The sequence below is a fragment of the Chlorocebus sabaeus genome, chromosome 14 (genome assembly GCF_047675955.1).
Source record: "Chlorocebus sabaeus isolate Y175 chromosome 14, mChlSab1.0.hap1, whole genome shotgun sequence".
NCBI classification, from domain to species: domain Eukaryota; kingdom Metazoa; phylum Chordata; class Mammalia; order Primates; family Cercopithecidae; genus Chlorocebus; species Chlorocebus sabaeus.
In genome coordinates, this window is record NC_132917.1 from 97,066,728 (window position 1) to 97,093,496 (window position 26,769).

The 26,769-nt window shown below is 54.0% G+C and overlaps 1 protein-coding gene across 1 annotated transcript; it reads left to right on the top strand.

Annotated features, from left to right (window-relative positions):
• Positions 1–756: 756 nt before the first annotated feature.
• MAL (mal, T cell differentiation protein (MAL blood group)) lies at positions 757–26,769 on the top strand. Its single transcript, XM_008007930.3, has 4 exons — positions 757–954; positions 20,995–21,162; positions 22,584–22,709; positions 26,054–26,769. The coding sequence occupies exons 1-4, from the start codon at positions 862–864 to the stop codon at positions 26,126–26,128; spliced, it is 462 nt and encodes a 153-aa protein (XP_008006121.1). The 5' UTR covers positions 757–861; the 3' UTR covers positions 26,129–26,769.

Here is a 26,769-nt window from a genome sequence, read left to right on the forward strand (position 1 = left end):
TGGAGGTAGCAGCGCTCCCACCCTCAAAAGGCCCGGGCTGCTCAGACCAAGAGAAAGAGATGAATCTCCTCTGGTAACGTCCCTTCCTGTCCCATGGAGCCAAGGCAGACCTGCCCCAGCACCACCACCAGCAGCCTTCTGCTGGGGCCGGCATGGCTGGGAGCAACCTCCCACCCTGAGGCAGGAGCGCAGCGCCAAGTAGAGAGGCCCCGTGCACGTTCTCAGCGCCGAACCAGCGCCGGCTCGGTGGACGCGGAACGGGCCGGCGGCCGGGGCTGGTCCCAGCCCCCACTGCAGACCCCCAGGCTGTGGCGGCGGTCCCGTTCCGCCAGGAAATCGCCACCTGGAGCTGTGGGTCGCGCACATTAACGCATCCAGCGGCAAAATGAAGGAGACCCAAATTCAAAGTTAGAGCAATGGTGACCCGAGGGGTGCCTTGGTGAGGTTTGGGGTCCCGGTTACTGATGGTTAACATTCTTAGGAGATACTGGTCACCTACGAAGTGAGAAAGGCATGAGGAGCGCCTGACCAAAGTGGTTTTGCCCTGCTTCCCACAAGAGGTGCCACCCACGGCTGGAACGCAGGAGTCAGGTTCCCCGTCCCCAGCTCTGCACGCCCGCAGCGGGCCCTCGAGTAGGTTCAGGGCGGTGCCCGCGGCACTCGGGCCGGGTCTCCCGGGGCGTGGGGCGGGGGGCGGAGCTGGGCGGCGGCCGGGGCTCCTCCCTTCTCCGCTCGGGCTCCCCTGCTCTTAACCCGCGCGCGGGGGCGCCCAGGCCACTGGGCTCCGCGGAGCAAGCGAGAGGTCTGCGCGCAGTCTGAGCGGCGCGCGTCCAGTCCCGAGGCCCACGCCAGCACGCCCTCATGGCCCCCGCAGCGGCGTCGGGGGGCAGCACCCTGCCCAGTGGCTTCTCGGTCTTCACCACCTTCCCCGACTTGCTCTTCATCTTTGAGTTTGTGAGTGACTCCTGGCCAGGGAAGGGACGGGGAGGGGCTGAGCCGTGCGCTCTCTCGGGCGCCCAGCACAGCTGTCGAACTGGATCCGCTAGCTGCGCAGGTCCCGGGAGCATCGGGGCAGCAGGGACAGGGCGGGGACTAAGCCAGGGAAGCCCCCTCCCACCTCCGGTCGTTTGTCCCCTTCTAGACCAACGGAATGAGGGAAACAGTCTACAGGACTATAGAGGAAAAACCGGGCTCCCAACCGGGGTCGGATGTTGGCAGCGGGTCAGGCGGGGACCACTCTTGGTGCGCTGGTCCCAAAGCTTCGCGCGGGGCCCTCCAGACGCGCCCGGCGCCGCCGAAGCTCACGCCGCGCTTTGCGCGGTTGGGTAGAAGTGCGCAGCTTTTTGAAGGGAGACAGTGTCGGGAAAAAAAATAAAATCACCAAAAGAAATGTTAGTGTTACCAACCGAGATCTGGAGATGAGAGGGAGTTGAATCCGGTTTATTTTCTTCTGGCCTTTTACAGTTTCTGGCGAGGGGACGTATTTGCGACCAATTCGATCTGGAAATGAGGCCCTAGTTTGCGCGGCCGCAGTCCTTCTGCCCCGTGTGTGGGGTGGGAGTGGAGGAGACGCGGGGCTGGGGGGGCGGCGAGAACGATCCGCGTGCCTCGGCTGACCTTGGGCAGCCCCGGGGCCTCTGCACCTGCGGTCGGTCCCGCCTTGCGCGCACGGTCTCTGCCTGAGGCTGCGGGAAAGCGCTTCCTACTGAGAACTCCTGATAAGCGCTCACTGCGTCGCGAAGCCGAAGTGACCTCCCTCAGCCTCAACTCCCCGGGGCCCACTGGCCCTCACCTGGGGGGGGGTGCCCTGTATATTCTGTGGGTGCGGTCCGTCGCCGCCTCAGGGACACCTTTTCCGGCACCCCACCCTCAGAAGCACCGGCGTGGAGAGTTGGAGGGGAAAGAAAATGTCGGAGCCTGGCTGTTTAAAAATTGGACCCCAGGTTGTTATTGCCTGATTGGAGGGGGAGGGTCAGTTCGTCCAACGAGGGCTTGGGGGCAGGGGCTAGGCAGGGGCCGCTGCGGCGGCCTGGGAGCAGGGCTGTCATTGAACTTGGGGTGAAAGTCGAGTCGAACCCAAACCTGGGTGGAACCGGTGACTTTAAATCCTAGGGATAGGCGGAATCAAAGCCGTTACATTTAGAGGAAACCCGGGACGCCAATGAACGCAGCCCCACCATTCACAGAGAGCCAGCCCCGCGCTGGCCTTCAACATACAAGAGGGAGTGCCCCTGAGAGCAGGAACAGTCCAGTGAGACGGGGCGATCTCATCTGCGGGAAAGGTGCCCGGAGGCTCCCACCCAGCCCACCAATGCTGCAGAGACTACGGGGTGTGGGAAACGTTGGAACCGTCTACTACTGGCAGCTTGCTCCGCCAGCGCCGCGTGGCTTTGTGGCCTGCCCATAGGGGGCTTCCAGAGCAAACAACTCCCCCTCGCCCAGAACGCTTCTCTCAGCTGACTTAGAAAGTCACTTCTCCACCTCACCCCTGTTCCCCACCTCCCTTCCTCACTTCCCAGGAGACCCGCAACGCACAGTCACCTCCAGGTGTCTTCCTCATGCTCTAGATTAGGGGTGCTCTAGCAGGTGCCTGGGAGAGAAGAGGAGAAAGCTGGCCCCAAGCCTCTCAGTTCTCCTCTGTGTGGACTGTAAACATGAAGCTGTATATATTTGATGTGTGGAAGGAATGCGGAATTAAAGGCCCTGAGAAGGCGCTGGCCACCCGGGGGGAGGTATTTTTTTTAATTATGGAATATTACAACTCAACAAAAAGACAACCCAATTAGAAAATGAGCAATGGACTTGAACAGAGGTTTCTACAAAGAAGATATACAAATGGCCAATATGGACATAAAAAGATGCTTAACAGCATCAGGCGTTAGGAAAACAAAATTGAAACCACAATGAGGCAAGGTGCGGTGGCTCACGCCTGTAATCCCAGCACTTTGGGAGGCTGAGGTGGATGGATCGCCTGAGGTCAGGAGTTCGAGACCAGACTGACCGACGTGGTGAAACCCCGTCTCTACTAAAAATAAAAAAATTTTTTTTAAAAACTTAGCCAGGCGTGGTGGCTCATGCCTGTAGTCCCAGCTACTCAGCAGGCTGAGGCATGAGCATCGCTTGAACCTGGGAGGCAGAGGTTGCAATAAGATCACGCTGCTGCACTCCAGCCTGGGCAACAGAGTGAGACTTGGTCTCAAAAAAATACATAAATAAGTAAATAAATTAAATAAATAAATAGAAAGAAAGAAATCACAATGAGATACCACTTCACATCCATTAGGCTGGCCAGCATCCAAAAAATGGAAAACATCAAGTATTGGGTGTGGAGAAATTGGAACCCTTGTATGTCGCTGGTGGGAATGTGAATGGTTCAGTCACTGTGGAAAACAGTTTGGTGTTCCCTCAAAAAATGACCCTCTGACCCAGCAATTCTACTCCTGGGTATATAACCAAAGGATTCAAAGCAGGGACTTTAGTATTGGCACATGCATGTTCATAGCAGCACTCTTCACAATAACACACAGCCCAGTGGCCATCAGCAATGAACTAAATAACAAAGTGTGACACACCCAAACGATGGATACGACCTGGCCATAGCAAGGAACGAAGTACTGATACGTGCTACAAAGTTGATAAACCTTGGAAACTCTATGCTAAGCGAAAGATACCAGGCACAAAAGGTCATATAGTGTATGATTCCGTTTATATAAAATATCTGGAATAGATAAACCTGTAGAGACAGAACACAAACCCTGGTGGTTAACCAGGCACCGAGGGGAGCAATTGTTTAATGGCTATGGGGTTTCCTTTTGGGGGGTAATGCAAATGCTTTGGAATTAGATTGAGTTGGTGGGTGCACAACACCATGAATGCACTAAATGCCACTGAACTGTCAACTTAAAATGATTGGTTTAATGATACGTGAATTTCGCTCATTTAAAAAACAAAAATAGAAATATTTCAAATACCACAGAAGAATATATATAATACTTTAACAGACACCTACATAATTATTGCCCAACTTTGTCAAATCTTAATATTTTGCCTTGTTTGCTTTTATGTATTAAAGAAATGAAGCTTTCAGATGGCATCTAAGCCCCCTAGACATCCTTCTGTTATCTTATCCTCTCTCTCCCTCCATCCTCAGGGCCACCTGTAGGCTGAATGTGGTGTTCACTTCCAAGCACAGTTTAGACTTTCACTGCACACATATGACCTACACATGGCATTGTTTTACGTTTTCACACTTTATGAAAATGCCAGCGTACCGTACATATCCTTCTGCAACATGCTTTCCAGGCAACATTACGTTCTAAGATTTATACATGTTGACTTTGTTTATCCAGTCTTCTGTTAATAGACACTTGGGATAGTTCCAATTTGCTGCCTTTAGCTACTGCAGACAGCATTGCCAAGAACATTCTCATATTTGCCTCTGTAGTTACCTGTTGGAAATTTCTCCCATAAACACGTGGAGGATGTGACTTGTTGGGTCACAGGGGATGTGCACATTGTCATTTTCCCAGATGTTACCACATTGCCGTCCAAAAGAGTAATTCCAATTTACACACCCCAGGAGCAGATTTACTGGGAAGCCGATGATGTTTAATTAAGTTCAAGACCCCTCCTTACTCCAGCCCTTTCCAAGACTCTGCCTGATTTTGTATTCTTTTATAAAGATGGTCCCCCCAATTGTTTAAGCTTCAGGCTAAACCTGGACCTTCCCCGGCCCCCACCAGCAGCACATGAAAGTCGCCATTGTTCCTCATCACTTGCTAGCGTCAGACTTTATAATTTTCTGCTAATCCGATGGGTGTGAAATGCTTGATTATTTTTTAAATCTGTAGTCCACTGAGTTGTTGATGACTCATGGTTCACATTCTCATGCCTGACCTCCCAACAGCCTGGGAGGCGCAGATGTCCAAGGCGATCAGGGTGGAGCACCACTTCCATGGTGAGGGGACCGCCCACTGGAGCAAGTGAGGGTGGCAGCTCAGGGTGGGGCATAGCCATCTCTCTTTGGCCCTGCAGCCCTATCCCAGACCTCCTGACCTCTGAAATCTGAAGAGTCCTCACAGGAAGAGGAAGGCAGGTCCAACTAGGAAGTGAGACTGCCTTTCCAAATACCTCCAAAGTCACAGAGGCTGTGCCCCTATTGCAGGTGGTGGGGTCATCAGCGCAGCCCCATATAGGCCACAGGTGAAATGGCCAGTGTTCTCTCCTCCTCCAACAAAACCCAGGGCTTTGCCTCTGGTCTGCTCCCCTGCAAAAGTCCCACCCAGTGAGGAACTTTTCCTTTTGGAGCCACTCTCTATCTCCTCATTCTCCATTCTAAGCCAGGGGCTTCATGACACTGAGCCACCATTCAGGAAACAGAAGATGTGCAGGGAAGGCTTTCTGTCTCAGCTATGGCCCCCAGACGCAAGGTCTCCCACAGAGAGACCCCTGTGCCAGGAGAGACCCCTACCCTTTCAGGACTTGTGAAGGAAGTGGCTGAGGAGGGCTGTGAGATCATCTACTCAGCCTCTCCTCCCCAGGCCACAAAGGAGGCAAGGTTGTGAGTGAGAGCCTGAGGAATGCCACCAGCCCTCCAGGGGCACGCCCTCCTCCTCTGTGCCTCAGAAGCACCAAGAGAAGTGCGGTCACATCACGGACTGGGGTTGGGGTGGGGAGACACCTGAAATCAGTTTGCAGTTTTGACAGTTTCTGTGAACTGGACAGAGTTATGACTAAAATGACACCTTTTCTGTGACCCAAAGCGACCGGACTTTTATTAAGAGTGACCAGAGAAGTCTGGGGACCTACGCTAGATTTCTACCTGGCTGGGGAAGAGCCAGCCTGACAGAGCTGGGACTGGACCACGGGCCGGTGATCCAAGCTGTGGCTGCATTGAGAAGGTGGCGTGGGAGCTCCTAGGAGACCAGAGATGTAGAATCACAGAAACCTCATTTTCAGACAGGGAGCAGCTTGCCTGGGTCACGGGGTCTCCAGGGTCCAGCGAGCACTTCTAGCAGTGAGCAGGTCATGCCCAGCCTTCTCCATTCACCTAAACAGCCACGCGAGATTTTGCTTGTGCTAGAAGGCACCCTGGGATCCTGAGTAGGCAGCCCTGCCCACCTGGCAGCCCTGGGCAAGGCTGGGGTCCCTTCTCTCCCCCCCTACAGAATGAAGGGACAGCTCAGGACCACTGGGACGCTCTCACCTCCTCTGGGTCTCCTTGTCAAAAACACACCCTGCAGGTTCTGAGTCACGAGGTCCAAGGCAGGTTGAAGAACACGCATTGCACTGCACACCCTCCACTGAGTCTCTGAGACTTGGAGCGGGCGTCTGGAGGCCAGGCCACCCTCTTGATATTTTTAAGGGGAACAGAATAGTGGGAACAGTTCTCAGGGAGAGGCTGGGGCAAGCAGGCAGGTGCTCTGAGGTTCTCGCAAGTCAGTCCAGGGACCTCCTCTCTTCCTGGAGCAAGTTCCCTGCTGCTCTAGCTAGGAACCTCTCCTACAGGCACCAGGGAGTGAAGCAGGCCCTGCTTGGCCAGCACAGGATGGTGTCTGAGCTGGCCTTCCCTGATTGTGTTCACTGGCTTCCGGCTCTGTCCCCTCTCTGTAACTATTTAGGGAGGGTTACTGCCTGATCTGCCCTGTTTTCTCCTCTCTTCCTCTCTAAAGGGAGAAGTGTTCTAGACAGCGGTTCCACAGGGGTTTGGTGGAGAAGTGACTTTTCCAGTTTTTCGGGACCAGAGGCCAGCTTTGTTGAGGACTCAGTGACTCTGAGCTGCTCCCTGGAAACTGCTGAGCGATGACAGGGCTCAGATCCACAGGACTGTCGGACGTGTCATCACACCTGAGCTACATTTTAAAAGATTGGCTGTTAGCTTTTCATAAGTCACTCCCCCACCTCACGGGGATGGGGCAATGCCAGGACTGGTGCGAAGGCACCCGTTCTGTCCCAGTGCTTTCAGAAGTGAGTAGGAAGCCCCACGATGCTGCTGCCAGCTCACCCTCAGGTCGGCCAGGGACAAGGGCTGAATTTTGTACCTGTACTCGCCACACCAGCAGGCAAGGGGCAGAGCACATTGTGCCGCCAGCGCAGACTCGCTCTACACAGACTCAGTAGTGGCTTGGCTTTGCCCTGAGCCCAGACACATTCTCCAGAGAACGGGCTGGGAGTAGGGACTGGACCACCTGGGACCTGCCTTGACACAGGACAGAACCAGCCAGACTTGAACTAGAAGGGGCTGGGGGCTGACTTAAGCCACTCTGGGACTTCCTCCTGGCCCCTCTAGTCTCAGTCCCTGGACACGGTGACTTGGAGCAGCAGGCCTCAGGGGCAGGTGCTGATAGGATACCCCAGCAGGTGTTCGCTCCTGGTGTTGACGGGTGTGAGGACAGTGGGGGATAGTGCTCCTTGTCCTTGAAGGAGGAATGTTCTGGGGTGTGTGGCCAGCTCCTTCTCACAGCTTTCAGATTGTTCCCAAAGGTGTGGAGCATGGCACAGGTCCCTCGTGGTCTCTCATCAATTTGGAAGGCTCCAAATTGCCTTTGACACCCTGGTGAAAGGCTTGGCTCCCAGTGAGCTCCTGGCTGGGCATGAGCAGCGTAACCATTTCCCTTCTTGGGGTCATGAATGTGCCACACTCCGATTGTCTGCAGCACATCTCCCCAGGCTCTCTGCCACTCCTACCGCATTCATAGCTAGTGTTCTACCCTACTAATGGGTGAATCATTTTAATGTATCCAAGCCCTGGGTCCTGAAAAACATATGTAGGAAATCGAAGGAAAGCCTGTCACCAGCCACAGCCAGCCTCACTGACCCGCAGGTCCTGGCCAGAGCCTCCAGTCCCTGCGAGAATGCAGTGGGCTGGCAGGGGAGGGGCTGGAAGGGCAGGGGGAGGAGGCAGAAAGTGAAAGTCCCAGAACCAACTTGGAGGGAGGGGGCCCAGCAGGTGGACACGCCAGGAATAAGGCCATGGGGAAGAACATAGGTCATAGGTCCCCTGACCTACGAGTGGAGTGGGGAGGGGTGGGGTCTGCATGGTGGCCCCTCCCTCTTCTTCAGACTGAACTGCAGGCCCACATCTGCCGAAGAGGGAGCGGGACCCTTTGGCGTTTCATCTTGTGCTGTATGTGTCTTCAACACAAACCTTGCTGTGGTTTTCCTCTGAAGGAACAGAGGCTATTGAGACTCATTGTTTCAGTGGCGGGCTGGGGAGGGAAAAGCCGGCTGGGAGTGGCCTGACGACTAATTGGTTATTCTCCCTCCTCCACGTTAACACGCCTGTAATCCCGGCACTCTGGGAGGTCAAAGTGAGAGGGTCACTTGAGGTCAGGAGTTTGAGATCAGCCTGGGCAACGTGGCAAGACCCCATTTCTACAAAAACTATAAAAAATTAGCCAACCATGGTGGCTTGCACCCATAGTCCCAGCTACTCAGGAGGCTGGGGTGGGAGGATCACTTAAGCCTGGAGGTCAAGGCTGTAGTGAGCTGTGATTGCATCTCTGCCCTCTGGTGTGGGTGACAGAGTGAGAAACTGTCACCAAAACAAAAATCCATGGCCATTTCCAAAGCTGACCCTAGACACAGGAGGTAACTGTCACACCCATGGAGTCCTGGATCTGGGCCTCAGCCAGGTCGTCAGAGCAGCACCCGGCAGCTGTGGGAACATGGGTAGGTAACTGTGCCTCAGTTTCTGCCTCAGTAAAATGGGGACATAGCAGCACCTGCCTCACATAGCTACTGCCCCTTAGCTATCAAGTGCTGTTATTACTGGTTGACTAATAATTTAAACATCTGCTCTGAAACCAACTGGACGACCCGTACCCACCGCGGGGTCCACAAGGCCCGCCCGCCTCACCTTTGCCGTAGGTGCCTTCTGTTCCATTCTCAGGCAGGTGCTGCATGAGGATTGGGATTGGGCCAGGCTGTGGAGGGCACACTTGACTTTTCTCTGGGGTCACTGAGTCCTGCACAGACACCACCTTCCTGGGGCCTTCCCAGTGGCTCTCCTCTCACGAGGAAGGAACAACTGAGGTCAGAGGTCAGTGTGTCCTCGGCTGGGACCTTGATGGGGACAGCCAGGAGGTGGAGGACAGGGTGGCAGCCCCAGCCTGCCTTCTGCCCAGGGAGCAGGCTGCTTTCTAAGCCTCTCTGTATCACCTGCCAGCCGGGTGCCAGGATGGGCAGGGAGAGCTTTTCGGGTTCTGAGTGACGCATAGCTACATCCGCCCGCAGGCATAGGAACGAATTACCAGTGGGCTCAGATGAAAGCTTTCAAAAGCGATTTGTCATCAGTGTCAGTGTGTCGGCTGTATGCAAGGGCATCGGTTCAGGGAGGGGGCAGCCTCTGGCAAAAACCTGTGCCCTCACCTCCCCCAACCTCCATCCTGGCTCCCAGCTGCTTGGCAGGTGGGCAGAGTTGGATTGAAGGGCCTGGCAGGAAAGGAACCACCCAGCTTGTGGGTCTCAGGACTCTTTCTAAAACCAGCCACAGACCTCCTTCATCTCCATGTGTGACCGGGTTGGGGGCGGCAGTGGGAATGCTTCTTTGTTGGAGGTGGCCCTTCAGGCCCGAGCTAACCCATCACCTCCACCGGGAAGCCCACCCTCCTAGCACCCTTTCCTGGCACTCAGAGCACATCCTGCAGACCTTTGCTTTTTGTCTGTCTCGTGCCTACACCCTGAGTCTGCCCACATCCCTGGCCCAGATCAAGAACTCGGAGACATTTGTTCTCAGCAAGCATCGGTAGGGAAAGGGCTCAGGTCTCCACTCTCACCTACCCAACACTGATGAATCATAAGATGAGTCCTTGACCTCAAAGGCGGACAGAGGGTGAAACTGACAAAGGCCGCCAGTCCTCAAGAGGCTCTGGGAGTTCCAGTTCCCTTGGAGCCTCCCAGACCAGGGCAGGCTGCCTCCTCTCGCCTCTCTCTTGCAGTTGTACACCTGTTTTGTGGGTTTGTTCACATTACTAACCTACCTGGTGACTCCCATAAATCCCTTCTGTTTTTCTTGCCTTTAAGCCACTCCTGTCTGGTCTAGCATTTCCACAGATTTTGCCTTTTCCAGGTGGCTTACCCTGTATTTTCATGGAACCTCTCAGTTTCTGTTTATCCTGCTGGGTAAGGCCACCGGGTGTAGACGTGGTAGGCAGAATTTTCTGTTCAAATGAAGACGTGCCTATCAGAAAACCCCTAGATTTGTGGATCTGAGTGGAGTTTTCATTCATGCAGGAACTAGTGACCGACCGTCCTCTAGCTCGTGAGGGGGGCGGGTATGAAGTCAGCAGTCACTTTGTCCCGCTGGCTGCGTATGCTATGGGAGAGAAGGCTTCCCTGGGGCTGAAGGCTGGTGAGATTGCAAGCCTGAACAGGGGGCTCTTCCCAGTCCAACCTGCCTTGTTAATATAAACTATGGCCCTGAACTCAGCTCTTAGACTTTTTTTTTTTTTTTTTTTTTGAGACAGAGTCTCACTCTGTCGCCCAGGCTGGAGTGCGGTGGTGTGATCTCAGCTCACTGCAACCTCCACCTACTGGGCTCACTTCATTCTCCTGTCTCAGCCACCTGAGTAGCTGGGATTATAGGCGCCCGCCACCACGCCTGGCTAATTTTTTGTATTCTTTAGTAGAGACGGGGTTTCACTGTGTTAGCCAGGATGGTCTCGATCTCCTGACCTCGTGATCTGCCCACCTCGGCCTCCCAGTGCTGGGATTACAGGCATGAGCCACCGCGCCTGGCAACAGCTCTTAGAGCTTTTAATCCCAAATCTCTATCCTCTTCTTCACAAACTGATCCAAACCCCCTGAGTCGTGCTCTTGCCTTGAGATTAGATAAGGAGCACGGTCTAAGGCCAGCTGGGGGTGAGGATGGCATGAGGGGTCCCTCTGGGAGGAAGAAGCCAGGAGGGGAGAGTGACTGCTGTAGGTAAACCAAGTCAGGTCCCAGCCCCGCTCCCAGGGTTCTCTTTTGTAGCAGCCCCAGGGGTCAGACTCCCAATAATCTGCCTTTTCAGTTGATGCAGGGAGAGGGTCACCACCCAGAGAATCTCAGACCTCTCCCCCTGATCTCTCCCCATGGGCTCAGATGGGCATCTTGTGCCAACTGCCGGGCTCTGTCCCTGTCCTGTGTGGCATTCGTATCTGGTCACCGTTGCTCAGACACACTTTCACCAGGGCCTGAATCTACCCTTGGTGGACCCAGAGCTGCTCCAGTGGGGACTGTCACAAGACTGCATGAGAGAGGGGAGAAAGGGAGAGGTGGGCTCTGTTCATTAAAGTGTGTCTTCGAATGAGATCCGTTTCACTGGGTGAGTCTGCCTCAGTGTTGACCATGCCACTCCCAGCATCTGTTAAATGTGTGAGTGAATGAATGACTAAGTGAGTGAGTCAGCGAGTAAGAGAGTGAGTGACTGAGTGACTGACTGAGTGACTGACTGAGTGACTGAGTGACTGAGTGAGTGACTGAGTGAGTGACTGAGTGAGTGAGTGACTGAGTGACTGACTGAGTGAGTGACTGAGTGAGTGACTGACTGAGTGAGTGACTGAGTGACTGAGTGAGTGAGTGACTGAGTGAGTGACTGAGTGAGTGAGTGACTGACTGACTGACTGAGTGAGTGAGTGACTGACTGACTGAGTGACTGAGTGGGTGAGTGGGTGAGTGAGTGACTGACTGACTGACTGAGTGACTGACTGAGTGGGTGAGTGGGTGAGTGAGTGAGTGAGTGACTGAGTGACTGAGTGAGTGACTGAGTGAGTGAGTGAGTGAGTGAGTGACAGAGTGACTCACTGAGTGACAGAGTGGGTGAGTGAGTGAGTGACTGAGTGACTGACTGAGTGACTGACTGAGTGACTGACTGAGTGAGTGAGTGACTGACTGAGTGACTGACTGAGTGAGTGAGTGACTGAGTGACTGACTGAGTGACTGACTGAGTGACTGACTGAGTGAGTGACTGACTGAGTGACTGACTGAGTGACTGACTGAGTGAGTGAGTGACTGACTGAGTGACTGACTGAGTGAGTGAGTAACTGACAGAGTGAGTGACTGACTGAGTGGATGAGTGACTGAGTGACTGAGCGAGTAAGTGACTGAGTGAGTGAGTGACTGAGTGGGTGAGTGAGTGACTGAGTGAGTGAGTGAGTGACTGAGTTGGTGAGTGAGTGACTGAGTGAGTGAGTGGGTGAGTGGGTGAGTGAGTGAGTGGGTGAGTGGGTGATTGAGTGAGTTGGTGAGTGAGTGACTGAGTGGGTGAGTGAGTGAGTGAGTTGGTGAGTGACTGACTGAGTGAGTGACTGAGTGGGTGAGTGAGTGAGTGGGTGAGTGAGTGAATGGGTGAGTGAGTGAGTGACTGACTGAGTTGGTGAGTGAGTGACTGAGTGAGTGAGTGGGTGAGTGAGTGAGTGGGTGAGTGAGTGAGTGTCTGACTGAGTTGGTGAGTGAGTGAGTGGGTGAGTGAGTGAGTGGGTGAGTGAGTGAGTGACTGAGTTGGTGAGTGAGTGACTGAGTGAGTGAGTGAGTGGGTGAGTGAGTGAGTGGGTGAGTGAGTGAGTGGGTGAGTGAGTAAGTGGGTGAGTGACTGAGTGGGTGAGTGAGTGAGTGGGTGAGTGAGTGACTGAGTGGGTGAGTGAGTGAGTGACTGAGTTGGTGAGTAAGTGACTGAGTGAGTGAGTGAGTGACTGGGTGAGTGGGTGAGTGAGTGAGTGAGTGAGTGACTGAGTGACTGAGTTGGTGAGTGAGTGGATGAGTGAGTAACTGAGTGAGTGAGTGAGTAACTGAGTGAGTGAATGAGTGACTGAGCGAGTGAGGGAAACTTCTCTGGCTTGCTGGGACTGAGTTCCTTTGTACCGGGAGGTAGGTAGGCTGACAAAAGTAAGGAAGCCAAGCCATGTTTGCTCATTGCCTCTGGGAACTGGAGCAGAGTCCCCGGCCCTCCCTCTCAGATGTGTCTTCTTAGGGGAAGAGCTGCGGGACTCGGGAAGGCTTCAGCATTAGGGGTCTTGGGTCTTCCCCTGAGCTCCTGCTCTGTGCATATTCATTCTCCCACCACCTGGTGCACGGGGCCCTCTTCACTTCATCCTGGCATCAAAGCCTGTTGTGCCATTTACCTGCTCCACAGTAGCTCATCCTTAACCCAGCTCTACCTACACACACACACACACACACACACACACACACACACGTGCACTCACATGCACCCACATGCCTGCATGTGCACACACATATACACAAGCATACACAGGCACATGCACACATACAAATACGCATGCATATGCAGCACCATACACATACATACACATGCACAGACATACACGCATACACGCCTGCACACAAACACATATACATACAGAGAAGTACATGTGCGTGCATACATACACATACATGTAGGCACATACATGCACCTATACACAAGCATACATGTACACACACACATACATACATACATGCGCACAGAAAAATGCTTCCTACCCTCTGTCTCACTCCTGGAATGATTAGCTTTAAATCAATCATCCCATAGAGCTGGGCAAAGACTGCTGAGCATCTCCTGAGCCTCACAGTTGTTTTTCTGGTCAGATCACCTGCACAAAATGTCCTCCTGGCATTGAAATAACCCTTGGCTGCTAAAACGACTCAGTGAGTGAGTAGATTGCCAGCAACATGAGTTGGGGGTGCTTCTCGTGGTGGCCTTGAGAGGACACAGAAGGGCTGGGAGCTTCCTGCAGTCCTCCCAGCACACGGGGATGAATCCGCATGCCTCCCTCGTCCGGCGAGGACATCTTTTCCTTCCTGGGGAGATGATTTTTGCCGCTTGACCTAAGTGGCAGGGGAGCTCAGCAGTGGTGCTCAGCCTCTCTTCTGTGGCCGGTTTCCTTTACTTCTCAGGAATTCGAGGCACAAACTGTTGTTCACATGTACCTTTAAAGGCACACACCACGTGCTCCGTGCTGTTGGGCTCTGGGGACCACACCCCCGGGTGTGCAGATGGAAAGCCTTGCCTAGGAAGACCTCTTTGGTTCACGTCTTGATGTGTCCTTGGAAGAATTTCCGCTTGTGGAGGCCCTAACAGGGTGAAATGGAGCCCCACAAAAATATCCAGAGAATGTGAACAAGCCCTCTGCATTGCCTCGGTTACGCAGCCCTGCAGCAGAAACGCTGGGGACTGTGGATGAAGAGTTCTTTCAGCCCCAGGGAATGGAAACTCCAGACGAATCTCAAGAATGTGCCAGAGAATGCGTCTTCCCGTCCTCCATGACCAGGCCCGTTGTTGGAGGCAAGGCTGGCTCATATCTTAGTGCCCTTTGTGCTTCCCTGTGTGGGGCAGGCACATTTTTCTCAACTTTGGGTTTCCGGGGACCGTAGGTTTTCCCTTTTTGATTCTCTTGAGGTTATTTAAATATTCTGGCTCTCTTTGGACAAGTTTTGGAGTAGATGATTGTGCGTATTGAGATCATATTCAGACTGCTGGGATTTTGGATTTTTCACATAGTTACAGAAGAGGCTGCTTCATCTAAAGACCGTCGTGACAGCAAGAGCTTAGTGGAAGCCAGATGCCGGACCCCTGCAGATATAACCTGAGTCACAACTACGGTTATCACTACTTTTCAGATGAGGGACAGAGAGATTCATAACTTGCCCAGGGACAGCAGGTCACCCAGCTACCAACAGAGCTCACTTCAAACTCATCAACCCTGGCTCCAAAGTGCATACCCTTAACCACCCCTTAAGCACCCTGGCTGCTTCCCATGGATTAATTTGGAAAGAAAACATGAGAAGCTTCTCCGATTTCACACGAGAGCTCCCAGGAAGACAATTCCTGACAGAATTTTTTTCACAAACATCATTTCATTGGGTAGACCATGGATGTGAACTCTTTGGAAACTTTTTTGTCCAGTTGTGTACATTATCCCATGTTCTTAGAGAAGCTCAACTCTGCTCAGCACCCCCAACTGGTCTGAATTAAAGGTGGCTGGTTTCCAGCTCTGTCATACCAGCGTTGGGAGGGGCCTCCAAACGTTCATGCACCCCCTCGGTCCCCATCCTCAGACAGTGAGGCTGCATCTCAGAGTTCAGAGGACACCCAAGGATGACCTAGTCTCATGTTCCAGGCGAGACAGGGACCCAAGCTCGAGGAGAGGACAGGAGGGGAGAGGAGAGGAAATGCTATGGTGACATTTTGCACTGAGAGGTGGGGCAGGACCTGGACGAGGGCAGTCTACTGGCATTGCTGGAAGGCAGGCAGCACCCTGAGACAGGAGCCATTTCCTCTTCTGTCTTACAGGAGTTACAGAGCATCGCCCACGGCCTTATGTTACAGCAACACAACATGAGGCCTTGGCCAAGAGTGCGGGGCGTCTGTCCCATCACTTTGCTTCTTTCCTGGGAATCAGACGCTGGGCATGAGTCCTGAGCTTTGGTGTTTTTTTCTAAAGGCACCCCAGGTGACTTAACGTATCGTCAGGGCTGAGGACGATAGCGTGTTTGCCGAGGCCCCACCCCCATCTTCTAACTCAAGGTCCTGGGACTCAGAGCACTCAACCCTTGTCCCTCTGCAGCCACCCAACTGGAGACCTTTGTCTGAGATGACCCAGCTAGCTGTACCATCTCTATTTTGATGGACAGTGACGGGGGTGCAGCTGCGGGCCCCGGGGGAAGTCTGGCCTGTTGGCAGAAACAAAGGGGACACAGACCGTGCCACCAGGGTGCCAATAATGTTTTCAAAATAATTGCCTCTGTGCATTGCCGCCTGGAGACTGGGAGCCACCTGGAGTTTCCTTGATGAAAGGAAATCCTTGAACCCTCACCTGCTCCCTCGCTCTGGACAAATATTTGGCCAGTGGGGTCCTGAGGCCAGACTGGAACAGACTGCGCCATGCCCAGGAGTGCCTTATCTCCCTGGTGTGGGTGCCTTTCTTGCCCTGCTTGCTCTCTGTACATTTAGTAGGTGGAGCAGGGCAAGAACCAGCTTTGACTCATGGTTTACACCAAATCTCAGCTTTGCATACGGCGGGGTTGGAGGCTCACCCTGCTCCAGCCCCACCTTCTGCTACTCCTTGACCCATGCCCAGCTGCCCAGCCTTCAGCCTCCGAAGCCCTGACAGCTGCTTCAGCATCCTCTGACCTTGGCATGTGCCCCTTCCAGCCCCTGGCACTCTCCTGGCTCGGCTGCACCTTTCTCGTCTCCTCCTCTTCTTCTCAGGGTTGCTCTGCACCCTCCTCCGCCCCGCCCCCCAGATAGCCCCTGTGACCCTGGGCTCTGCAGTCCTCCCTGGGCACCTCCTGGGCAGTGCTGAGAAGAACTCTCCCAGTTCTCTGGCCTGGTTAACCAGTTAAGTCCACCTCTCTCTCCAAGGCTTGACTGACCCTATGCACCCGTCCAGGCTGCTCTGCCCACTCAGGGCTGATTGTCCACCTGCATCGTAAGTGGCTGCTTATGTGTCTGTGTCCACGGAGCCGTCAGTCTCCTGCATGAGCGACGTCTTATTCCCAGGTATTGGTAGTGCTGGGCTCAGTGCCAGAAGCTTGACACTCACATCCGTAGTTTCAGCCAGTTCACACCAGCCCACAGTGTGGGGAGACGGCTGCGAGTTGCCCTTTGCAGAGAGGAAGCTGAGGCCAAGAGGCAGAATCACTTGCTGCAGCCTCCTGCAGACTTCAGAGGACAGCTCCTCTGAGAACGGAGTCCCCTGCCACGGGGAGGGAGCCAGCAGGGCACCTCTGCATTAGAATTCTTCCAGAGGAGACCGCAGCAAAGGTCTGTGCTCCGAAGGGAAGGGGCCATGACTCAGCTGAGGCAGCAGCTGTTTCTGTTCCACAGACACCTGGCCGGGAATGAAATCTCTCCTGGCTCGGCTGCGTCTTTCCGTCTCCTCCTCTTCTTCTCAGGGTTGCTCTGCACCCTCCTCCGCCCCGCCCCCCAGATAGCCCCTGTGACCCCGGGCTCTGCAGTCCTCCCTGGGCACCTCCTGAGCAGTGCTGAGGGGAAGGCCCGCCGCCCCACTGCCCATCTCCTGGGAGCAAACCACCGGCTGTCGTGATGTCATCTGTGCTGAGACATCTGTCACTAGCTGCACCTTCACATGTTTCTGGGACACGCAAGGGCTGGTGTAAGAGCGTCCCTAGGAACGCCGTTCCTCAGATGCTCCTGTGTTGGAGGCTCCAGAGAGATGAGACACACTCACCCAAGACCCCTGAATGGTGGAGTCCAAATGGGCCACTGTGCGGCTTCGACGGCGGAGATATTCTGTATCAGTCCCCTTGAGAGAGAATTTCTCACCTGAACACATTGTACTAAATGAAAGAAGTGAGTCACAAAAGTCCATATACTGAATGATTCCATTCATATGAAAGTTCAAAATACAGAACTTTATAGAGATAGAAAGTAGATTTGTGGTTGCTTGGAATGGGGGCAGGGAAGCCACAGCTCATGGGATTTCTTTCCAAGGTGATGACAATGTTTCAAGATTGACTGTGGTGATGGACGCACATATCTGTGAATATTCTGAAAACCAGGGAGTCATACCGTTTCAATGGGGGAATTGTATGGGCTGTGAATTATAGCTCATAAAACTGTTTAAGGAAAGAAAAAGATAATGTCTCCCCACCATCTCACTCTGAAACATACCGCTCTACATATACCACGCAAAGGAAAACAGTCAGCCTCATTTTTTGAAGGACACCCTTGCAAGGTGATGCCCTCAGAGGCTGGGTGGGGTCCTGAGATGTGTCAGGGGACAGGGGCTGGGGTTAAACCCACAGTAGACTTTGTTCTATGGACAACTGTGGACAGGGTTCCCACTACAGACAGCAGGAATCTGTGTGCCAGTGTGGGCAGCATGGACTTTCCCAGGGAGCTGGGAAATGGTCTTCATCAGGTTGGTAAAAGCACACACTGGAACAGGGCAGAGGTCTGGCCTGAGCTCGAGGCCCTCTGCGCAGCTGCTGGAAGCTCAGAGCCCAGGCTGTGGCTGTGCCCAGCAAGATGCACACAGGAGGCTGTGGCCAGCCCTCCACGTACTGACTTCCCCTCACTTTTCCTGCCCTTGATTCCTCCTATCAGTCACGTCTCAAGCCACACGGGAAGAATGAAGTGGAGATGACTCTGCAGACAGGAGCTGAGGGCCACCTTCTCAGATTTGCCATTTCCAGGTGCCACCTGTGCATTAATTCACTTCGTATGTATTTTACAGTTAATTTTCCCAAAATAACGACCTTGGGACCGTAAGCGTAGAAACAACGTCACTATCCAGTTTACCGTTGCCTATCCGCACTATTAGAGAACTCCAGACACCTGGCTCCACCCTGAGCCCTTCTTGCCTTCATCAGAAAAACCAAAGAGAGTAAAGGAGGGGGAAATCGTTCCCTCACTGTGAAATTCAGTGTTCTTCGATAGCATGCGTATTGGTCACCCATAAGCGCCTCTGGCCCACGGGGTCCCACTGGGATTCCGCAACGGAGTCTCTTCCCCGCCATGTGCAACCCAAGCTGCTCCTTTGGGATTTGGTTCGTAAGTGGCTCCAGTTTAGCCACACCCGGGTACCAGGAGACCAAAGTCCCGCTAGCTGACTTGGACACGGGGCGCATGGCTGGATGGGTCTTCTCCAGGTCCCCACCAGGGAGGCAGCTGTGAGCAAGGCAGACCTCAAGCCCACCATCACCGGGTCAGGGAAAGCCCCAAGTTATCCCTAACCCAATACAACCGTGTTTGTGCCGAGCGCTACAGAGAAAGCATGCAGGACTCCCCGAGACTGTGTGAACAAGGAAGCAACTTAAATTGGTCCTCCTGGGAGGGTCACGTAGCCGCCAGGCAAAGGGCGCTTAGCAGAAGGGTTCCCAGGCCGGGGCCTCCCTCTGCCCACTGGATGTGCCCGCTGGATCCTCCCATTTCTCCACGCCACCCTTACATGCCTCCTGAATCCAAGCCCTGCCTACACCGATGCGCTCCTGTCCCTCCAGCAGTGCCCATTATGGAAAAGGCCGCATAATCTGCTGGATCTGAAACTCAACTGTGGATGAAATCTACATGCACACATCTTATCCCATGGCGGTCTGGGCATTTTTATTTAATTGATTTTGCTCCCAGTGCATCCCACCGGCCCTGCCATGTGCCTTCAGGGGGCCTAAGATCCATCAGCAGAGGACGCTTTCTGGTCAGAGATGTCCACATCTGATTCCTTCGGGACAACTTGGTTTTAATAAATCCAAAATCTTCATTGCACTGATTTTTCTACCTAAATGCAATTTTCTCCTGGTTGCTTCTCAGCCAAGCAGCTCAGACAATGCCTGTGAAGACAATGGTAGCTCTAACCCGACAGGTGGTCAGCAGGTTCAGGGAGGTGGGGGGTCAAGGGGCTATGTGAATTAAAACCACAGGGGACACAGGCCTGGGAGGGCAGTCCCATCCTCAGCCCCCCAGATGCATCTGCAGTACCTTGGAGGCTTTTGGCTGCAAAGGAATCTCCACATAGGCCTAGAGTGCTCCGAGCCCTGTCCTCATCCAAGTGCGGAACATGTGGATGAGGCTGAGCTGATTCTTTCTGGGGGCAGGAGCACGGGGCGGGGGCGGCGCAGGGGGAGATGAGGAGAAGGGAAAGAGAAGTGCAGAAAGTCTCCGCTGGGGTTTGTACGTGCCTGTCCACAGTGAGGAGCAGGGTTTGTACGTACCCATCCGCAGTGGGGAGCGGCTTTGTACGTGTCCAGCCACAGCGAGGAGCAGGGCTGGGCTACTGAGGGGCGATGCTGGCCCCAGTGTCTGCTCTTCTTTGACTGTATGGAGCTCACTGACCCTGGTGACCTCAACTGGGGTGTATTCTGGATAACCACAGGACTGTACTTCCCTCACTGTACGCCCATCCTCAGCCATCCAAGGAGACAAGGCTGGCCTGGGTTACTGCATTCAAACTCCAAATCTGGTCGTCAGAACACTTTCTGGACTTGGGAATATAAGGGGTTGTATCCAGAAAAAGAAACAATGAGCAAGAGAAAGGGCGGGGGAGAGAGAGACAGAGAGAGAGAGAGAGAGAGAGAAAGGGAGGGAGGGAGGGAGGGGAGGGGAGGGGGAAGAAGAAAGGAAGGAAAGAGAGAGAGAGAGAAACAAAGGAAGGGAGGCCAGAGGGCTACTGACAGTGTGGCTAATTTGTTTTGCCAAATAAAGACCAAAAAGATCTGCTGGCCACTACCATTGCATAAAAAAAAAGGACGTTTTAATATCAAAGCAAGTAGGAAGGCTAGAATATCAGAAGGAATAGCAGCCCTTCTCATGACAATACCAAATGGCGTAAGTACTTTCTTGGAATGGTGAGTTACTTAACTTCCACCTACCTCAGTTTCCTCATCTGGCAAACGAGTCGGCATTACTCATAGGGTTGCTGTATCACTGAGTTATTATTTGTAAAGTGCGTAGGATAGTGCCTGGAATGCAGGTCTGATATAAGTGTTTGTTAAATAAAAAATTAAATCCGTATTTAAAAAGTTAATGAGGCCGGGCGTGATGGCTCACACCTGTAATCCCAGCACTTTGGGAGGCCGAGGAAGGTGGATCACCTGAGGTCAGGAGTTCCAGACCAGCCTGGCCAACATGGCGAAACCCCATCTCTACTAAAAACAGAAAAATTAGCTGGGCGTGGTGGCGCACACCTGTAATCCCAGCTACTCAGGAAGCTGAGGCATGAGAATCGCTTGAACCCGGGAGGCAGAGGTTGCAGTGAGCCGAGATCACGCCCCTGTACTCATGCCTGGGTGACACAGCAAGACTCTGTCTCAAGAAAAAAATTTTTTAAAAAGTTACTCAGAGCAGGCATGCTGGGGATTGGGATTTAGATCCAGCACAGGGCCTTGCGGGGACGACAGATCCATTTTTGGAGAGGAAAATGCCTGCCCTGTCCTCTTTGCCTGCTTCCTGTGTTTTTTGCAGCCCAGTCACCCCATGTGACCACTGCTCGGGGGCCCTTCCTGGGCTGGGGCTCTCCTCTGGGCCGAAACTCAACGCTCCTCCTCCCCCGCAGATCTTCGGGGGCCTGGTGTGGATCCTGGTGGCCTCTTCCCTGGTGCCCTGGCCCCTGGTCCAGGGCTGGGTGATGTTCGTGTCTGTGTTCTGCTTCGTGGCCACCACCACCCTGATCATCCTGTACCTAATTGGAGCCCACGGTGGAGAGACTTCCTGGGTCACCTTGGTGAGTGCAGCCCAGGGCACCTGCTGGCTGTAGTGGGGGGCGGGGCGGCAGTAGTACTGGCCCCTGGCCCGGTAGGGTGGGCTTTTCCAGTGCCAGGTGAGACTTCTCCGTAGATGTCACCCCACCATGTTCCAAGGCTGAGCCTGCCCAGGGCTCCCGGCAGCGGAATCAGGAGAGGCAGGGGCAGAGGCAAGGTCTCCACTGCCAACCCTCATTGGACCTGTTCTGTTCTCCCGCATGACTGCCTTTCCATGGATAACCAGCAGCCCAGCCCCCACACCACCTGTACCCACCAGGTGCCTGCCTGCCCCTCCCATCACCCACGAGGGCTGTTTTCATCTCAGGGGAGCAGGGCTCTGGAGGCTGACCGAGGTGTTGGGCTCCGGAAACTGGCCCTGGCTCTGAGGGTCAGGCCATGGTTACTGTCCAGCTCCAAGCAGGGCTGCCACAGAGCACAGGGAAACAGAAGTGGCCGTTGGTCGTTATTCTGTATAAATTCTGCTTTGAGGCCCACGAAAAGGTAACTTTTACATGTAGGACACTTGCCCGTTACCTGCTGTAGGGGTGGTGGGGCGATTTGGCCAAGCCTGTCACTCTCAAAATCTCTGCTACTTAGACTTTTGAAATCACTTCCAAATCACAACTACATAAAACCCTGTTTCAGTACCTTTTTGCTTTCATTTATTTTTTTATTTTGAGTTGGGGGTCTCATTCTGTCACCCAGGCTGGAGTGCAGTGGTACAATCTCATCTCACTGCAGCCTCAACCTCCCAGGCTCAAGTGATGGTCCTGCCACAGCCTCTTGAGTAGCTGGGACTACAGGCATGTGCCACCACACCCAGCTAAGATTTCTTGTTTTGTGTAGAAATGGGGATCTAACTATGTTTCCCAGGCTAGTCTCAAGTCCTGGCCTCAAGAGATCCTCCCGCACCAACCTCCCAAAGCTCTAGGATTACAGTCGTGAGCCACCACGCCGAGCCCTTTTTTGCTTTTAAATATACCAGGAGCCAAAAATAAACAATGAAACAAAACAAAACAATAGAAACAGCATGGTCCTCCCTCATCCTGCACTGGTCAGTGAGGCCACACCCACGCTGGACCGTGGCCATGCACGACGCTTCTCGGATCCAGGACGAGCTTTTCCCTGGGACACCCCAAGCTGCTGGCCCCTCCTCCACCTCTCCCTCGACCCTTCCTCAGGGGAGACCCACGTCCCATCCGAAGTGCTTGCTCTGGCCCCACGGCAGTGAAGTGAGACTCAGTGCAGCAGGGCAGGCATGGGACCTCCGTGACAAGGTTGGGAGGGGTGGGATTCAAAGGAAGTCGGGGGAGAGGCAAGGGACGGGGTGGGGGTACCTGAGCTCTGCATCCGGGCCCCATCTCTCTCTCCTCATCCCTCTGACGCTCCGTCTGCCCCGCAGGACGCAGCCTACCACTGCACCGCTGCCCTCTTTTACCTCAGCGCCTCAGTCCTGGAGGCCCTGGCCACCATCACGATGCAAGACGGCTTCACCTACAGGCACTATCACGAAAACATCGCTGCCGTGGTGAGTCCGGGCACCCGGGGCTGTGTCCACAGCGGGCGGCTCCGCGGCTGGCAGGGGGTGTGTGTGGAGGCTGCCCAGGCCCTCTGTTTTCAGCTCACTAACTTTGGAGTGAGGTCAAACCTTGCCTTCATCCCTGGAGCAGGAAAGCCCCGGAGAAAGGGGGTGTCGTGTCGTGCCCAAGACTCTGCTTAGTCGTCCGGCCAGGGCTGCATGCCCCAGGCCTGGGTGGGCTTTGCAGAGGGCAGACGTGTGAGGGGATGCAGCTGCCCAACGCCCTGCCCAGGTGCTCTGTGAACAATCTTATTCAACATCCATGGCAACCCTACAACCCAGGATTATGACACCCATCTCACAGGTGAAGTGGGCCAGAGAGTGTGGGTGACGGGCCCAAGATCACCAGGCATCGTAGGGCCCAGCATCAAGGCTGGGGGCCCAGTCCCCACACCCTCAGCACCGGTTTGGGGCTGTGAGTCTGGCCACATGGGTCTCCTGACTCTCCCCACGTGGCCGTCCATTGAAGCATCCAACCAGGGGTGGGGACACTGAAGTCAGGTGGATTGTCTTCTTAATGAACTGGATCAGAATGACAGGGTAACAGAATATACTGTTTCATCACGTGGTTTTCAGAGCTGAGCATGTGTGCCCTTGCACCAGTCTACGATATAAAACACGCTTCTGACTATGGATATCGTTAAAAAGTAAGAAGTTTCAGAAAGAGCACTCTTCAGATATCTAGAACTTGACCTATGAATTATGCAAATCCCAAGGTAGAATGTGGTGATGCCCCGCATTGTCCCATCTCCCAACACGGCTGGTTTCCAAGCAGCAGCACAGCCAGGTGGCGTCCTGACTGATCTTCCTTCCTGGGGAGGCTGGTGACCCACCCTCCATCTTCTTCGTGCAATTCCCTCTCATCTCCCTCTCCCAAAGCCGCTTCATACCTCCCCCATCCCAACCAAGCCTTCTCTTTCAACAAACATCAGCGACGTGTCTGATAATAATTTCCATAAAATTGCGGTGGGCAAGGGTTGCGAAATGCTGATGGGATGTGGTCAGTGGGTCAGCACTTGAGGGAAAAACCCAGCTAGGGGAACGAACGCCCCTTCCTGCTGCGCGGGTCTCTGGTTGGGAACCACTAGGCTCTACTGCCTTCCGACTTTTCTCTTTTACCTTTTATCAAAGGCAGCACACAGCCAGAGAGGCGCGCAGTTACAAGCCCACAGCTTAACAGATTTCATACAGTGAACTCCCTGTGTGGCTGGTATCTGGACTAAGAATTAGGGCCAGTTACCAGCACACAGCCTGATGAATTTTCCTAAAGCGAACTCCCCTGTGTAGCTGGCATCTGGACTAAGAATTAGGGCCTGATAAACCACTCCCAGAAATCCCCTCAAGTCCCGTCCCCACCACTGTGCCCCACAACCACCCAATTCTGATTTCTGGCACCTGTTCAGTCTCGCCTGCCTTTGAACTTCATATAAGTGGAATTATACAGTGGGAACTCGTGTGGCATCTTTCTCTCACCCTTGTGTTTGTGAGATTCACTCAAGCGACAGGTGTGTAGATGTGGGTTGTTTGTTCTTATTACTGTGTAGTATTCCCTTGTAGGAATAGACCAACAGCTATTTATCCATCCCATGATTGACCATGTTCCCATTTTTTTAGTTGAGATGGATAGACACAAATATGCTCATGCAGACAGGAGGGTTACAATTGAGAACCGAGTGTTCTCAGCTGGCAGATGCACCCAAATAAAACCACCAAGGGGAAATCTGCACGGTGTTCCATGTAAAGTCACACCTTTCAACTCACAGTATCAACTGCATCTGACTGTGAGAGAGAAAGAAGTTCGTTACTCAGGATTCAATCCCAGACCCGCCCAACCGCAGCACGTCCAGTCCAGGGGATACTGGGGTGCAAGGAGGCACCTCACACCCTCTCTCACACAGCCTGGTTTTGGAAGCAGCCAGCCTGCCTCACCTCCACTCTGTGGCTACTAATCAGGGCCTGTTCCAAGCTGAGCTCCTCCCTCTCTCCTTTGTGGGTGGCAAAGCTGCTTTGCCAAAGGGACCCCGGGGATTGGTGGAAGTTGACTGGGACGAGATGGAAATTTCTGGAGAAATCTGGAGGTTTCTAGATTATACAATAGTAGGTGGCGATGGCTGCAGTTTAGGGAGAGAGTTTTCTGAAGCCAAAATTTCCCCATTCGTGCCCAGCTCTGCGTGTTCCCAGTGGGCCATTTCTTGACCCCACTTGGAAAATGAGTCTCCACTGCTCTTCCTGCTGGGGACTTCCAAGGTGCTTCTGCCAAAGGCCCTCGTTGGTCTGGAACGCCCACCGTCTACGGAGGGCTGCCCACTGGTGTCTGACTGCCTGCCCCAGATACGCTCTCTTAAATGTGTTATTCAATCATTCGGCTTCCTGGCCGCCTGCGGGCAGTGAGGGAAAGGGCTTGCCTGGGTGTAGAGGCAGGAGAGCAGGCACCCTGAGGGCTGGGGTGGATGGGCATTTTCAGGAGTCACAGAGGCGTAGCCGCCCTCAATGGATGTTATGCCCGAGCTGGAAAGTCTTGACCTCCACCCAAGGTCACAAAACCAGGTGCAGAGATTGGGCTGGGCAGCAGGCAGGCCTCAGGGAGTGGGGTGATGGGAGCAGACAGTGCTCAGGAGGACACAGCAAGTCCCCAGCGAGCAGGGTCATCGCTCCCGGGGCCACAGTGGCTGAGTGGATGGTCCCAACACTAAGGCCCCTCCTTTCGACAAAAGCTCAAACTCCCTCCTCCCCTTTGCTGTCCCTCACTCCCTATGAAGTCCGGCTCCCTCAGCCACACCTGTGACATTAAGAACCCAAAACAAAATAATGATAGGGCGAGGGCGTCCGGGCGGCACGGAGACTCTCACCGGGGCCAGCAAACCCAGGTGTTTACAATCTCTCAACCAAGCCACCAGGACCACAGCTGGAGGGTGCTGGTCTCACTGCTGGGGGAGAGAGGACGTTGTCCCTGGAAAGTTACCTGCCTGAGATGCTTTCATTGGAGGGGCCTTTGAGGGCTCCATCTCAGGTCAGCCGAGACCTCAGGCTGAGACCGGTGTGATGCTGGGCGATAGTGGAGAGTCTGACCTTGCACACCAGGTCCAGGCGGCTGTTAGGCCACACGGAGCTCTGTACTGAGAGGATGTGGTGCACGCCTGGGCTCAGCAGGGAGGGCGTCCATGTGAGGGGCGAGAAGCAGTGGCAGCCCAAGCTCTCTGGGTCTGGCGCCCCGTGTGAGGCTGGATGCAGTGCAGACGCTGTGCCTCGCCCTCCTGCGCAAACCCATTAACGGCCAGTTCTCTTGGTTCCAGGTGTTCTCCTACGTAGCCACTCTGCTCTACGTGGTCCATGCGGTGTTCTCTCTAATCAGATGGAAGTCTTCGTAAAGCCGCACAGAACTTTGAGCTGAAAACCCAGACGGTGTTAACTGGCCACTCCACCTTCCGGCATAACTTTTTAGAAAACAGAAATGCCCTGGATGGTGGAACAAAGAAAACAACCCCTCACCTCCGCCCCCGACAAAAAAAAAAAAAGCCCTGCCCTATTGCTTGTGGGTGCTGCGTTTACTCTCCCGTGTGCCTTCGCGTCCAGGGCGGGAGCTCGCTGCGTCTAACCTCCGACTGCTGCGCTGTCTGCTAGGGTCGCCTCCTGTTTGTGAAAGGGGAACTTCTTGTTTGGGGGTGGGAGGTGGGGACCTGACCTGAGAAGGAGACACGGATCCCCTGCTGACCCCTGGACCAGCTCTCGAGAACTACCTGCTGGAATTTTCCACAGGCTCTCCTGAGCGTCCCCTCCTGTGGCACGTTTTAAGTCTTCACGGATGTTCTGTGTGTCACGGGGACTAAAATTCACCCTACAGACCTTTCCAGAGGTCCAAGGTGGAAGATGGCAACCCTGTGAAATACTTTATAAAGTGTCTTTATGTTCAGTACATTTGTTGGGTGTTTTTTTGGGCTTGGGTTAAATTCCTCCGCATCAGGAATGCCATCATTTCAGCTTTCTGAGGAATCCTTTGACTTAACCCGAA

Bases quoted from the DNA above. Each gene is read 5' to 3' on its own strand.
- MAL (XM_008007930.3), top strand. From the start codon at position 862: ATGGCCCCCGCAGCGGCGTCGGGGGGCAGCACCCTGCCCAGTGGCTTC. The intron at 21,163-22,583 runs GTGAGTGCAGCC...TCTGCCCCGCAG, and splicing joins AGACTTCCTGGGTCACCTTG to GACGCAGCCTACCACTGCAC. The intron at 22,710-26,053 runs GTGAGTCCGGGC...TCTTGGTTCCAG, and splicing joins ACGAAAACATCGCTGCCGTG to GTGTTCTCCTACGTAGCCAC.